Raw genomic sequence first — 13,599 nt, forward strand, 5'->3', positions numbered from 1 at the left:
GTAAAGATAAAATAAAGTAGAAAACTACAAAGTGAAAGAATAAATAAAAAGCGCAAGAAATTTTAAGAAGGCTCGATGAAGTAGGGAAAAAAATAGGAAAAATTGTTAAACAGTGCATGACAAAATTAGCGGGTTAAGGTTTGTTTTGTCGCCCCGCCCCGTTTATTATCCTTTCATTTTCGCATGTTTACTTCTTCACATTTTAAACTCCCTTAGTGAAAACTCCACCTCCTCCACTACACATAATTTACTCTACCATAAATATCTCACAAGTAGTTTCCTAACACAAATATTCTCTCAACAAGACTTTCTAATTTTGAAAGACTCAAATATGGATAGCACAATTAGAAAAGAAGGAATTTAAATTATAATATCTTATAATCCTCCGTCCCAATTTATGTAAAGGTCTTCTAACAAGGCATGAAATTTAAGAATAACGGATTTTAAAAAAAAAAAAATTGTGGTCTAAATGTGCGTGTGTGCGTGTGCGCGTGTGTGTATGTCTATAAATCTTCTCATCTATATATTATTAAAAGCAGAAGAAGAAGCCCTCTCTTTAAGCCAAGTGCCCATCTCCAACTATCACGCCGCCGCTGTTGGCCTCGGCCCAGATGATCGTCTCATCATCGAGCTACCGGCTGACCAACGAATTGACGTTTGACTGGAAAAAATTATCCGACGAGTCCTTTCCTTTCCTCTCTTGTTAGATCTAAGAAAACTTCTCTAGCAAATTTCCAATCAGTTTACCAATCCCTGTTGTCTCCTTGTGTGGGTCAATGTTTTCAAAGGCGTTTTTTGGGGTGAGTGCAGGGGCGAGGTGTACCAAAAACACTCTGAAGCTCAAATGAAAGGCATAGGTCCATATGGCGTACACTCTAGAATTTGGGGCGTAAGTCTCGGGCGTTAAATTTGATTTTTGTTATTTTAAAAGTATCTTTGCTATAAATCAAGCTTGTTATCATTAGTGTACTGACAAAGAGAAAGTAGTCAAATGCCCCCTCAACGTATACTCGGATTAATTATGATGCACCCAACCTTTGTGGGCGATCTATTACCCCTTTGGCCTTATTTTTTCAGTACTTTTGTACCATTTTTTGGCTGACGTGGCACAAAAAAAAAAATTAGATGACAGTTGCGAGGAGAGTGTTGCACACTCTCCGCCACATCGGCGCCACGTCAGTGCCACATTGGAACTTTCTAAATTTTATTAAACAAGTATTAAAATTTTATTTTTAATATATCTTTTCATAAATATATGTATTTTTAATTAATTTTTCCTTTTTTTTTTCTATCTCATTTTTTACTTTTACTACCTACCTCTCTTCTTTCATCAAGAGCTGCCACCGCTGCCACCGGACTTCATCGCTAGTGAGCAGCCACTTCCCCAACGATCCCCCTTCCTTCATCTCCTTCTCTCTACTGCTTGCTCCACTGCGCCAATGACCCCTCTCCCTTCCTTCGTCTCCTTCTCCCCCTCCCGCGCCACTGCCACCACCAACGAGCGGCCACTGCCCCACCACCACCGCCGGAAGTTGGTGTTTTTTAAGAAAAGAGAAGAAGCAGCCCCGTGGAAGAGAAATTCTTGAACCCAAATAGGTTGATTTCTTGAAGAAATATGTATGATTGATGATGAAATTGAATGTGTGTGTTAATTGAGGAAGAAAATGGATTGAATGTGTGTGTGTTAATGGAGGAAGAAAATGGGTTGGTTGATTTCTTGAAAAGATATGTATGATTGATGATGAAATTGAATGTGTGCGTGTTAATGGAGGAAGAAAATGGGTTGAATGTGTGTGTGTTAATGGAGGAAGAAAATGGGTTGGTTGATTTCTTGAAAAAATATATATGATTGATGATGAAATTGAATGTGTGTGTTAATGGAGGAAGAAAATGGGTTGAATGTGTGTGTGTTAATGGAGGAAGAATAGGAGTTGGTTGATTTCTTGAAAAGATATTTATGATTGATGATGAAATTGAATGTGCGTGTGTGTGTTAATGGAGCAAGAAAATGGGTTGATTGATTTCTTAAAATGAAGAAGAAGAAGAAGAAGAAGGGTTTAATGATGAAGATAAAATTAATGGAGGGTTTAATGGTTAATTAGAGGTTAATTAGTGTAAATATAATTAATAAAAGAAAAATCAAATGAAAAAAAATAAAGGAAAAGAATATAAAATTAAAATTTAGAAAGTTCCAACGTGGCACAGACGTGGCACCGATGTGGTGGAGAGTGTGCAACACTCTCCCTTGTGCAACTGGTCATCTAATTTTTTTGTGCCACGTCAGCCGAAAAAGGGTACAAAAATACAGAAAAAATAAGGCTAGGGGGGTTAATAGGTTGCCCGCAAAGGTTAGGTGCGTCATAATTAATCCGAGTACGTTGAGGGGGCATTTGACTATTTTCTCAAGGACAAAGGTGCAAATATACCTTTCAACTTTGCTAGCAGATATACCCACATTAAAAAAGCGGTGCATATATATCCCTGTCGTTACACAAATGGTGCAAATATACCCCTGCCGTTACACAAATGATGCAAATATACCCTTTTCGCTACTAGAATTTTTTTTGAAAAATTATTTAGCTTATCTTTTAATTAAGGAAATGTCATGAGGCTTTAAAAAAATAAGCCTACCCATTTTTTTTAGTAGACTTATTTTTTTAAAGCCGCAAGAAATCTTTTTTTTTTCTAGTGGGTTGTCTCGTTCGTTTTAAAAGAATATCTCCTTGACTTTAAAAAACGTAAGTCTACCCATTTTCTTAAACGAACCAGACCCGACCCACCAGAAAAAAATTACCACGTGACTTTAAAATAAGAAGTCTGCCAAAAGCAATAGGTAGACTTATTTTTTTTTAGAGCCACGTGGCATTTTGAGTTAAAAAATAAGCTAAATGATTTTTAAAAAAAATTATGTCATTGAAAAGGGTATATTTGCACCATTTGTGTTACGGCAGGGGATATATGCACCACTTTTTTAATGAGGGGTATATCTGCTCTAAATCACAAAGTTGGGGGGTATATTTGCACCTTTTCCCTTGGTGTAATGATATTTATATTTCATGCTGTTATATTTTCATGTTATGGTGATTTTTTCTAAAATATATAAATATAGAAAGCAACTCCTAGAAAATAACACTACCATAAATAGTACTTTTAGATTATTATGCTTGAAATTGATAGAATAGAGATTACATAGCACTATGTTCCTTGTCTTGAACAACTTTATCTATTTTTTTTATTATTATTCTTACACATTTTACCCTTCTCCTTCTTTGAGATATATAAATAAAAATAAGTGCAAATATTAATTGAGGGTGGGAAGGACTAGTAGATGTAGAGATTGAAGATGAAGTGAATGATGATTTCATTTTAAAGATTATCTCGGCTATTATTATTTTATGTCTTGTTACTTTTCTCAAGTAATAATTATAATAGTTTTTCTATATTATTGGTGCTTTTATTTGAATTTATTTGTAGAATTTTAATGAAAATTTTGCTTTTGCTTATTTTCTTAGTAATAAAATTATAAAATTGAAGATATATGAGACCTACGCCCCATAGATTCATGAGACTTAAGCATTGTGTTTCGGCACTTTCGTCGCACCCCGTGCTATGTAAAGAGCCTCGCCTCGCGCCCCGCCTCTTAAAGCACTACTATGGGTTCGGTTGATTTCTGATTGTATAGCATTTTTTGTCAATCTGCGTGTGCTTATCATAAAAAATGAAAGTGAAAAGAGTGGAAGTTATTCTGGATAAAAAAAAAAAAAAAAAGAATGGGAGTTAGTGATTATGGCAGTGAGGTCTGTATCAATGAAAGTTAAATTGTTAGTTGTATTTTTTTTCACTCATATTTTATTAGCAATGTGTCCTCATTCTCGATTCCCATTGAATTCTTGTCATTACAAACTATTCGTAAATGTTTGAATGATTGGTCAGGTTCAAATATTTTTGTTGGAATCCCGAGGAAGAGGCGATCGTTGGGCCCAAGGCCAACGAGGTCGTCGTGATAGTTGAAGATGTGTGTGAATTCCTTTGCTTTGGAATAGGTTGGCTAATGAAATTGGGTCTGTTAGTGGGTAAAAAAATTGGGGTGGATCTTTTTATTTCTGAGGTGACATGTGTTATTCTATTAATAATAAGGATAAATCAATGCCAAATTGCAAGAGGAGGGGTATATTTGGACCGAAACTATAACGAAAGAAGTACATTTGGACTGAAAGTATAATAAGGGTATATTTGGACCGAAAATATAACGAGAGGTGTACTTAAATCATTTCTAAAAGTACAGGGGCATATTTAGCCCTCTTCCCGTTAAATGTTATAGCTACATTTCTCCATTCACGAGGAAGTACTAACCTATGACGTTATTGTAACGAGAAGTTCTGATTATTGGCTAAAATTAAACGTGTGTTCATGTAATTTCCTTGGTCAAAAGTTGTATATTATTGAACCTGAAGGGTTTGAATGACAGTCTTCTAAACTTTAGGGGTCTCGGTGAACAACCTGAAAAAAGTACTACTAATATATAACTTAGATGTAGGGGGAAAAAATATCCTAAAGATATTACATGTAGTTAAAATTTTGACCACAAGTGACAAGATATATATTTGAAGGTCTGTAGCATTATCTATCCACAGATTATCTTGCAGAAAAAATTTTAAAAAAATTTGCAGCTAATATGGCTGTGTCTTCTGCTCTTAGCATGAACTTTGCAGTTGTATCATCAAGGGAACTTTTTTCACTTTCTCTACAACATCTCACTTCAAGCTCATTGAAAAGAAAGGGAAGTCATTTCAGAGTTTCCGCAAAATTAGGTATGGTTTAAGTAATAAGTTCACTTATCAATTTATTGTTTATGCTATTAATGTTTTTCATATAAGAAGAGGTGTATTTGTGTGATTCTTGATAGGGGGAGGAGAGGGTGATGCCAAGAAAGACAAGAAGAAATTCATAACTAAAGAACAAGAACCTGAACAGTAAGTTTTCCATCACTCATATCTTTCTTCTTTCTAAACATTGAATTTGTTGGTGGAATGATCGGATCCTTTTCACCTTAACTAGAGTCTCGAGTTTGAACCACGAGAATAGAGAATCTTGTGGTAAGTTATAATTTGCTCATTTAGTCGGCCTATTCAGAGCGAATTCGAATTAATCGGGCCAGTAAATTTTGAGTACCGGGTGATTGAAAAGATTTCAGAATGTACCCACCCAGGCATACACTACATTGGTTTGATCTTAACAGAACAAAACAGAATTGAGATAAATGGTTCATATTGCCGGTCTTAACTCGTTTGAGATTGAGACGTATTTATTGATGTATTTCTAGAAAGGAGCCTTGACTCAACCGTAAAGTTGTTTCGTGTGACCTATAAGTCATGGGTTCGACCCGTGGAAGCAGCCACCAATGCTTGCATTAGGTAGGCTATCTACATCACACCCCTTGGGTTGCGGCCCTTTTCTAGATCCTGCTAACGCGGGATGCTTAGTAGCCGAGCTGCCTTTTTATGTCTTGCTTAGGACTATTTGTTTTGGTTTTCTTCATTTTTGATATTTTTGTGAAGAACACATGGGGAAATTTGACAAAAAGATGGAGTTTTTCTGAATTGCTTATAATTTTTTGAGACAAAAGCGCGAAATGGATTGGCTGTGGTAGCATTAGTGTAGCTACAAGCACCGAAGGGTGGAATAATATCGTGTATATATAAAAAAAATCCAACATATATAGGTCACGAATTAATGTATATAAAAATATATATTAAACCTTGAATTCCCTTAGTGAAATTTCTGACTTCCTCATGACATTTTAGGTATTGGCAGACAGCAGGAGAAAGAGCAGGGGAGAACCCCATGAGTACTCCTCTTCCTTATATAATCATATTTGGAATGTCAACTCCCTTTGTGATCTTGGCCATTGCTTTTGCAAATGGTTGGATTAAGGTTCCAATAAGATGATTAAACTCTAATCCTGATAGAGGCCAATGAGGCATGAATGCAGCAAGATGGGCTTTTGGATGTCTGATTCTGTTTATTCTGCTCTGACCATTTTCTACAGTTGAGTTTGCTATGTATAAGAGTAACCCCATTTCTATACACATTTTTTTGGTTTTCTGTACCATGTGAAGATATAAAATTTTAAGTTTGTGGGTGCAGAGTATCATTGCACTTGGTGTTTCGTTGTGGCACTTTCCATAGTGTGCATCCTCCATACTTACAAACCGATTGACAAACGAAACTCAAAATGCACGCCGAGGGGTATCACTTGGCATATTTTAGTGATCAATAGAAGAAGCATTCACTTATACTTTTAGTGGAGTCAGAAGTAATCACTTGTAAATCAAGACATATGAAATTAGAGGAGGAAAAGCACGCAAAAAACCATTATCAAGGGTACAAACTAAAAGATAAAAGCAAGACTATCATTATTGATATATGATGATGATGACTATGTGTTGACCAACATTTTGTCAGCTCTTTTCTCTCTACCTTAGGAGTCTCATGCAGTTGCAAAGAGGTTAACTTTTTCACTTAGTGAATAGCATTATAAGTACTCTGATAGGTGTTTGGATAAAGGATTGATGTTTTCTAGATAAGTAAGAATCCCAGCAAAGTTCAACTATACTTGAAGTTCTCAGGCACTGCTTTAGTAAAAGTTTTCTTGGAGTTGCAAAGTTAATGGCAGATCTAGAGTATGGGTTCCTGGGAACCCAATAGCTTGCGCAGACTATATTTTTATGAAGAAATTCATTAAATATTTATAAATGTGTGACTAGGAATCCAGTTATTATTGATAATTGTATATTTAACTGAACGAAAATTGAACAACATTTTTCCTTGCTACTCCCTTTTGCTGTTGGTGAGGTCAGAAGTATGCACATTGCACAATATGCCTCTTCAAATTTCCCAAGTGTTGACACAGTAGAGGTAGGAGGGAACCAAAGGGTTTTTTAAGGTTTTCAAGAGAATCAGTTGCAGAGTAAGACTACCTGATTGGTGTTAGAAAACAAAATTTTACTTATATCTATAAACTAAAAATAAAAGGGCTTGGAAGATGTGTCCATGAAGGGAGAAACAGCCCAGCAATTTAATTCCACTTTGCATCTTTCATTATTTTAGAATCATCTAATATCATTTTTTTTTGTGGCCTTCTCTTTAATCCTGTTTTGGCAATTACCTATTCACTTATAGTATTATTATTTTGCTCAACAACTTACTTAGACTCAAACTAGGGTGCTTCCTCTCTGTACAAGTTCACAACAAAATTCCATCTCATTCATCAACCTCACAGTTCTTTCATGTAGAAAGAGAAAAGATCTAATCTTCCTTTTTTTATTCTCCAACAAACTTTCACAGGAGCCATCTGACTGAACTGAATAGATAACTTTCCTCTTTATCCTTTGTTTTCCCCTAGCCTTTCCTTTTTGTCTTTGCACAAATTTCAAATGTCTACTATGTGTCTCCTTAGAAACTCAATGCCAACGATTGCTATTCTTGTTCCACCATACTTGTTAATTGTCAGTCTTTCAGGTTATGGTTTTCTTTCTATTTCCATCACATCTTGTGCTTTGGTTGTATCTACTATAGCTTTCTCATACTCAAAAGAAAAGTCTAGTATCTTGAAGAAATCAGTCCAAAATGGTAATTTCAGACAGATTCAAGAAGGTTTAGCAGAATATCGAACTGGAAATGAAAGTGTTACACAGAAGAAGGAAGCAAAAGATCATGGGGTGACTCAAAATCTATGCTACTCGGACTCTCCAAAAATGATGCCGCAACTGTGCCGGAACCTCCAAACACGCACTACTACTGGAGGATCCGACATGCACCCGTCGACATTTTCAATGAGTCCGAGCGATAGAGCTCAAAATGATGTTTTGTGTTCAGAGTGTGAGAGTCTTGATGGCCACTCATCTTCAAGTGAAGATTCTGAACAGAGCCCACATTGCTCTGATGGTTCAATTTCTGATGAGGAAAGCTTAATTGAAATAACCCTTCCAAAAGGGCACTTTCTTGATTCGGAAAAAGATACCAAGTTATCTTTTCAGCATCACCAAAAGGTATTTGCAGATTTAGGCCAAGGATCCATCTTTCTGCAGCATAACCTAGTGGATTACCAGTTGGGAGATATCAGTGACATGAATGAGGAAGACAATTTAATAGAGATTGACATATCCATGGGATCTATCAAGTGTTCTGAATTTGAAATTCAAGCATGAGTTCATATTTACTCTTTCTGTCCCGAAATAACTTGTCATGCTTCGCTTCTTGAGAATCAATATGACTAATCTTTACAGCTAAATTGGATTAGATTTTAAAATTAGAATTTAGGTATTCGAAAGCTACGCAAAAAGTTGTTGAACAGTGTTGGTGAAAATTTAAGTAGTTTGACTCCGAGAAATGAGATATGATGAGTAATTTGGAATTTTTCTAATGTCTAATTTGTTGAACAGTGTTTTTGATCGTTATGGATTTGTGCTTCTTACTCTAAATATTACTCCCTCCAGATCAAAAAAGAGTCCACTTAGCCTTTTTTTCTTGGATTAAAAAAAGAGTCCACTTAGTAAATCAAGAAAGAATTAACCTTGTTTTTTCATATTTGCCCTATTAAGTGTTATAAGATCAAATTCCAATGCCTATTTAATTAGGAGTAGTTTAGTCAAATTACCTATTTTTGTCTAGGAGTTAGTATTTTCTTAAGAGGTGTGCAAATGATTAAGTGGACTCTTTTTTTGATCCGGAGGGAGTACTATAGTACTATTTAGGTGTTAAGAGTTTATAAAAAATGGGAGCCAAACTTCATTTTGCTATGGTATACTGCTGTCAACTGTGAAGTTTGTGCTGCCAATTAAAACCAACTTAGGATACCTATAGAAGCACTTGTACTCATGTGGACATTAGCTTTCTCTTAATGCACATTAAAGCATTATTAAAAGTTTAAAGGAACCTTGGCCAATAAATAAAGATTATTCTACTTTCTTTTCTTTATGTCCTAATCTTCTTTTTGCTGTCATTTGGCCTTATAATGTTCCAGTAGTTTGATATTTAGTGAATCTTTAATCACATCTGAGTCTTAAGATCAAATATCACATGTTCTGTTTAATAGTACTATTTAGGTGTTAAGAGTTTATAAAAAATGGGAGCCAAACTTCATTTTGCTATGGTATACTGCTGTCAACTGTGAAGTTTGTGCTGCCAATTAAAACCAACTTAGGATACCTATAGAAGCACTTGTACTCATGTGGACATTAGCTTTCTCTTAATGCACATTAAAGCATTATTAAAAGTTTAAAGGAACCTTGGCCAATAAATAAAGATTATTCTACTTTCTTTTCTTTATGTCCTAATCTTCTTTTTGCTGTCATTTGGCCTTATAATGTTCCAGTAGTTTGATATTTAGTGAATCTTTAATCACATCTGAGTCTTAAGATCAAATATCACATGTTCTGTTTAATTTATTCATTTCCACTCGGTTATTTCAGATAGAAAAAGAACTGATTCAGATTCACAAATATATATATATATATATATATATATATATATATATATATATATATATATAATGAATAGGTCTGTCAATACTCCTATCATTTAAAGAACTTTCATTATAAAACTTGGATCTTTCTCAAATATAAGAAAATTCAAATTTGCACTTTAAAGGGCGTGAATAATTTTTTCCCTCCAAACTTTAGATTATAACAATTATCTCCTTCTTACCCCAAACTATATATGTATATTTCGCCCTTTTTAAATATTGTAAATTCCCTCTAACTTCTGTGTAAAAAATCAAACTTCTCTCCTTCCTAATTGGTAAAACCCTTTCATCAGTAATTGAGAACCAGCTGTGATAACTTCCTAATTGGTAAAACCCTTTCATCAGTAATTGAGAACCAGCTCTGATTAACTTATTTTACTATATGTCAGTTATTATTGTTTCAATAAAATACAGATAACATTCAGAAACATTTTATTTGGATAACATAGGAGTACCCATTTTTTTTTATTTGGTGAACAGGAGTACCCATTAAGGCTGACTAGGTCGATGAAACTTTAAACTACAAATGATAAGTTAAGTTTATTTTAATGTACAAAATACAAGTAAATTTAAACATTAAAAAAAAAAAGGAATTTTTACATTATATAGCTGCCCACTAAAATAATAGCCGAAAACTGTATATTTTTGTATATTAATTCGATATATAATATACTATTCTACATAATTGATGTATATTTTTTATATATTTGGCTAGCGGCTATAATTATTCTTGTCTAGCGGCCAAATGTGTTAAAAGCCCAAAAATTAATGACCCAAAGCAAGAATTTCCACAACATGCCCTTGGTTTAACAAACTGAACAAACCTTTACAAAAGCATCAATTAAGAACATAAATTTTTCCCCCTTCATTCAACACAAGGCTAAAAGCTTAAATGTCATCTTGAAGATTATTTGTTCTTACAACATTGATTTTCACTCAAGCCTCCACCAGAGGAGTGAAAAAGAAAATGCCACCAAGCCTGTCATTGCTAGGTGAATTGCCACCATAAACCAGCAGCCCCTCTTGGCCATCTCGTCGTCCAGTAGCAAAGGCGCACCACCCTCGTGGCCCCGGATGGTCACCGCTATCCGTCCACCGCTTCCAAAATAGTGTCTCTGTGTCAAGTGCGTAGACGTCGCCTGAAAATTTCCCAGCACCCATGTGACCTAAGTCACTGGGGTCTATCTCACCACCATAGATAAAAAGGTATTTTCCAGTGCCAACTGTTGAAAATACACTCCTAGCAGTAGGTTTCTCACCATTTGTCTCCACTTGCACCCATTTTTCTTCAATTGTGTCAAAGTAATGCACATCATCAAGCTCATCCCCCGAGAATCCATAGACAACCCAGATTTTGCCTAGGACCACAGTTAAACCAGGTCCACCTCTTGGTTTACAATTTTCCCCTGGTACAGGAAATTTGATCCATTTCTTATCGACAACATCATAACCCCAAAGATCACTTAGTCTTCCAGCATTTCCACAACCACCAAAGATGTAAATCCTCCGATCATCAGCAGTCATCGAGTGGTAGCTCCGGTGAGGAGGTCCATCATCTCCGCTAGACAATAAGGTCCATTTGTTGGTAGTTGTGTCAAAAGAATAAAGCTCGTTAAGCTCCTTATGTTCAGCATCCCGGCCACCAAAGACATAGATAGTCTCCCCTACAGTGGCCATAGTGACACCTACACGACGTGGAGGGACATCCCCAACAGCATCAGCCACGGACCATTCTTGGTCATTGAGATCAAACACGTATACTTTGTTGTCAACAGGGACACGAGGTGTGAATTCACCCCCAAAGGCATATACCTTTTGTCCTACGATGGTGATGGCGTGTGAGCTTCTCGCCCCAGGTCCAGCCCCTTTCTCCTCCAGCTGCATTTGGAGGGTCCATGTCAAGAAGCAACAAGAAGTTTAAAATTGGCACATTTCCACAGCCTAGGAACTTGAAGGAAAATTGTAATACTATACCATTTACGAGAATGAAAGAAACACCATCCTAATTTTATGTAACAATATCATGACATACTCAAAGTACAAAGACTGCAAAATATAAATTATTTGTAGAAACCATCAAAAGAAACAATTCATCATTAAGGCAGAACTTACATTTCTGACAAAAACTGAAACCATGGTGATCCTGAATGTGCAATTGCTAAAATATGAAGCTGTTTAAAAAGTTCTTGGCATCTCATATTGGGTCCTAACCAGAGGCCTAGTATTCAAGCTTAGTCTCCTGACTTTTGCTCCCCATTCTTGGTGATTTTTTTGGGCATCTTCTACTGCACAAGGCAGGTTAAACTCTAGCTTAATCCCCACTAATATAAGCTTTTTAAGGTATATACTCGTAGTCACATCCTATTATCAATTCTATAAGAAAGAACACAAGAAGTATTTTTTCTTGAAGCTACCAAAAAGACCACCTATTTGTTCGTTTATCGAGTTTAGCTCAAAATTATAAATTACGTTCAGCTAAAGACAACAACGACAACATACCTAGTATATTCCAACAGGTGGGGTGTACAAGAGACCTTGTCTCTACCTTGGTGGGGTAGAGAGGTTGTTTCCGATAGAGCCTCGGCTCAAAAAAGTCCAGCTAAAGGTTGTCAAGAATTTAATACCAACTACTAATACCTATCACGTTTAGGACTGCAGGTACTTTTACTGTGTACAATCTTAATCACATAACTGATCCCCTCTCATTCAGGCTGAAGTCACGTCCAGAATACAAGCCCTTTCTTGAATTTACCAACATGAGTTATTTATGTGATCTCAATTCTTCAAATGATGGGTCCCCCCCCCCCCCCCAACCACACACACACACAAAACACAACTTTAACAAGAAGATTGACATACCCAGACACCAGAATTTAAGAGATAATGAGGGTAATATATCATAGCAATCAGTGGCGGAGCCAGAATTTCCGTCGAGGGAGTTCAAAATATAAAAAGTAAACATACGAAGAAGCTTAAGGGGGTTCAACATCTATTATATATACATAAAAAATAATTTTAACCTTGTAAAAACAGTGTTTTTTTCCGCCGAGGGAGTTCGGATGAACACCCTCGGCTTTATGTGGCTCCGCCACTGATAGCAGTGACTAAGTATCGTGAGTAAATTGCTCCCGTTTGTTCAATCATTTAATTAATGAGCAGAGTCATTCTTTGATAAATGATCACTATGATTAGACTCAATGGAATTTGATCAATCCTATTTTTTGTCGAGATATGAATTAGATTATCTAATTCAGAAGGGAAGAACTTGCATCAGTATCTCAATTTCATTGAAACATGAGTTTGATTCACACTCCTTGTTCTGAGAAAAAATTATCTATCTGAAAAGAAGAAGAAAATAATACATAGTAGGTCAAATTAATAGGGATATGAGCCAAAACCTTGATCCATTTGCCTTGTGTTGCTGCAGCCATGCTTAAAAACAAATTTGTCACAAGCAATTCTCTACTATCCTGGTGTTTTTTTTTTTCTCTTTCTATCAACCCCTAAGCCTGAAATTTAAATACACTTTCATTTGTCTTATGTCATGGTTTAGAATAGTGCTCATCTGTTAAGCCCCTGCCTAAACTTGCCCCTGAAATTGGACGACAATTACAAAAACCAGTCTTTTTGTTTTTTCCAAAATCTAGGGTCGTGGACAAGGCATTCAAATTTGTATATATTAGTTTCCTGACTCACTATGCAGCTATATATATTTTGGGTATAATATTTGCTACTTGTAGTTAACTTTTATTTTAAAAATATTACTTCTTTATTTTATTTTATGTGACGGTATTTTATGGTCTGGCACTTTCTTGAACCCCAAATACAACGGGAGTTTAATACACCGGATTGCCTTTCGACGGCATTTTACTAGGTACAAAAATTTAAGAAAGAAAGAAAAAATAGGAATTTTGAAAATTTGTGGTCTATTATACTTCTGTGATTATAAATAATCTCATTAAGCGTAACCTAATAAATTTAAAATTAAATTATTTTAAAATAAAAATATCATTCTAAAAAAGTGTATCACATGAAGTGAGACAAAAATAATATTAATAATAAATTAAGATCAA

The 13,599-nt window shown here is 35.4% G+C and overlaps 3 protein-coding genes across 4 annotated transcripts; 2 read left to right on the forward strand and 1 right to left on the reverse strand.

The window, feature by feature from the left end:
* The first annotated feature begins 4,604 nt into the window (after positions 1-4,604).
* LOC132068702 (uncharacterized) lies at positions 4,605-6,165 on the forward strand. Its single transcript, XM_059462371.1, has 3 exons — positions 4,605-4,811; positions 4,907-4,973; positions 5,805-6,165. The coding sequence occupies exons 1-3, from the start codon at positions 4,676-4,678 to the stop codon at positions 5,947-5,949; spliced, it is 348 nt and encodes a 115-aa protein (XP_059318354.1). The 5' UTR covers positions 4,605-4,675; the 3' UTR covers positions 5,950-6,165.
* Positions 6,166-6,309: 144 nt separating this feature from the next.
* On the forward strand, positions 6,310-8,491 carry LOC132068700 (uncharacterized). Its single transcript, XM_059462370.1, has one exon. It carries the CDS (start codon positions 7,437-7,439, stop codon positions 8,208-8,210), a length of 774 nt encoding a protein of 257 aa, XP_059318353.1. The 5' UTR covers positions 6,310-7,436; the 3' UTR covers positions 8,211-8,491.
* Positions 8,492-10,311: 1,820 nt separating this feature from the next.
* LOC132068703 (nitrile-specifier protein 5) lies at positions 10,312-13,099 on the reverse strand. 2 transcript variants are annotated; one of them, XM_059462372.1, is made up of 2 exons: positions 12,925-13,099; positions 10,312-11,404 (listed from the first exon to the last, which is right to left on the reverse strand). In XM_059462372.1, the coding sequence occupies exons 1-2, from the start codon at positions 12,955-12,957 to the stop codon at positions 10,463-10,465; spliced, it is 975 nt and encodes a 324-aa protein (XP_059318355.1). In that variant the 5' UTR covers positions 12,958-13,099; the 3' UTR covers positions 10,312-10,462. The 2 variants fall into 2 exon arrangements, with proteins under 2 accessions (XP_059318355.1, XP_059318356.1); XM_059462373.1 differs by lacking the exon at positions 12,925-13,099 and adding an exon at positions 11,639-12,306.
* Between the last annotated feature and the right edge of the window lie 500 nt (positions 13,100-13,599).

This window comes from Lycium ferocissimum, chromosome 8, assembly GCF_029784015.1.
Source record: "Lycium ferocissimum isolate CSIRO_LF1 chromosome 8, AGI_CSIRO_Lferr_CH_V1, whole genome shotgun sequence".
In the NCBI taxonomy this organism is placed as follows: Eukaryota; Viridiplantae; Streptophyta; class Magnoliopsida; order Solanales; family Solanaceae; genus Lycium; species Lycium ferocissimum.

Bases quoted from the DNA above. Each gene is read 5' to 3' on its own strand.
- LOC132068702 (XM_059462371.1), top strand. From the start codon at position 4,676: ATGGCTGTGTCTTCTGCTCTTAGCATGAACTTTGCAGTTGTATCATCA. The intron at 4,812-4,906 runs GTATGGTTTAAG...GATTCTTGATAG, and splicing joins CAGAGTTTCCGCAAAATTAG to GGGGAGGAGAGGGTGATGCC. The intron at 4,974-5,804 runs GTAAGTTTTCCA...ATGACATTTTAG, and splicing joins AAAGAACAAGAACCTGAACA to GTATTGGCAGACAGCAGGAG.
- LOC132068700 (XM_059462370.1), top strand. From the start codon at position 7,437: ATGTCTACTATGTGTCTCCTTAGAAACTCAATGCCAACGATTGCTATT.
- LOC132068703 (XM_059462372.1), bottom strand. From the start codon at position 12,957: ATGGCTGCAGCAACACAAGGCAAATGGATCAAG. The intron at 11,405-12,924 runs GTTTTGGCTCAT...CTCCAAATGCAG, and splicing joins CACAAGGCAAATGGATCAAG to CTGGAGGAGAAAGGGGCTGG.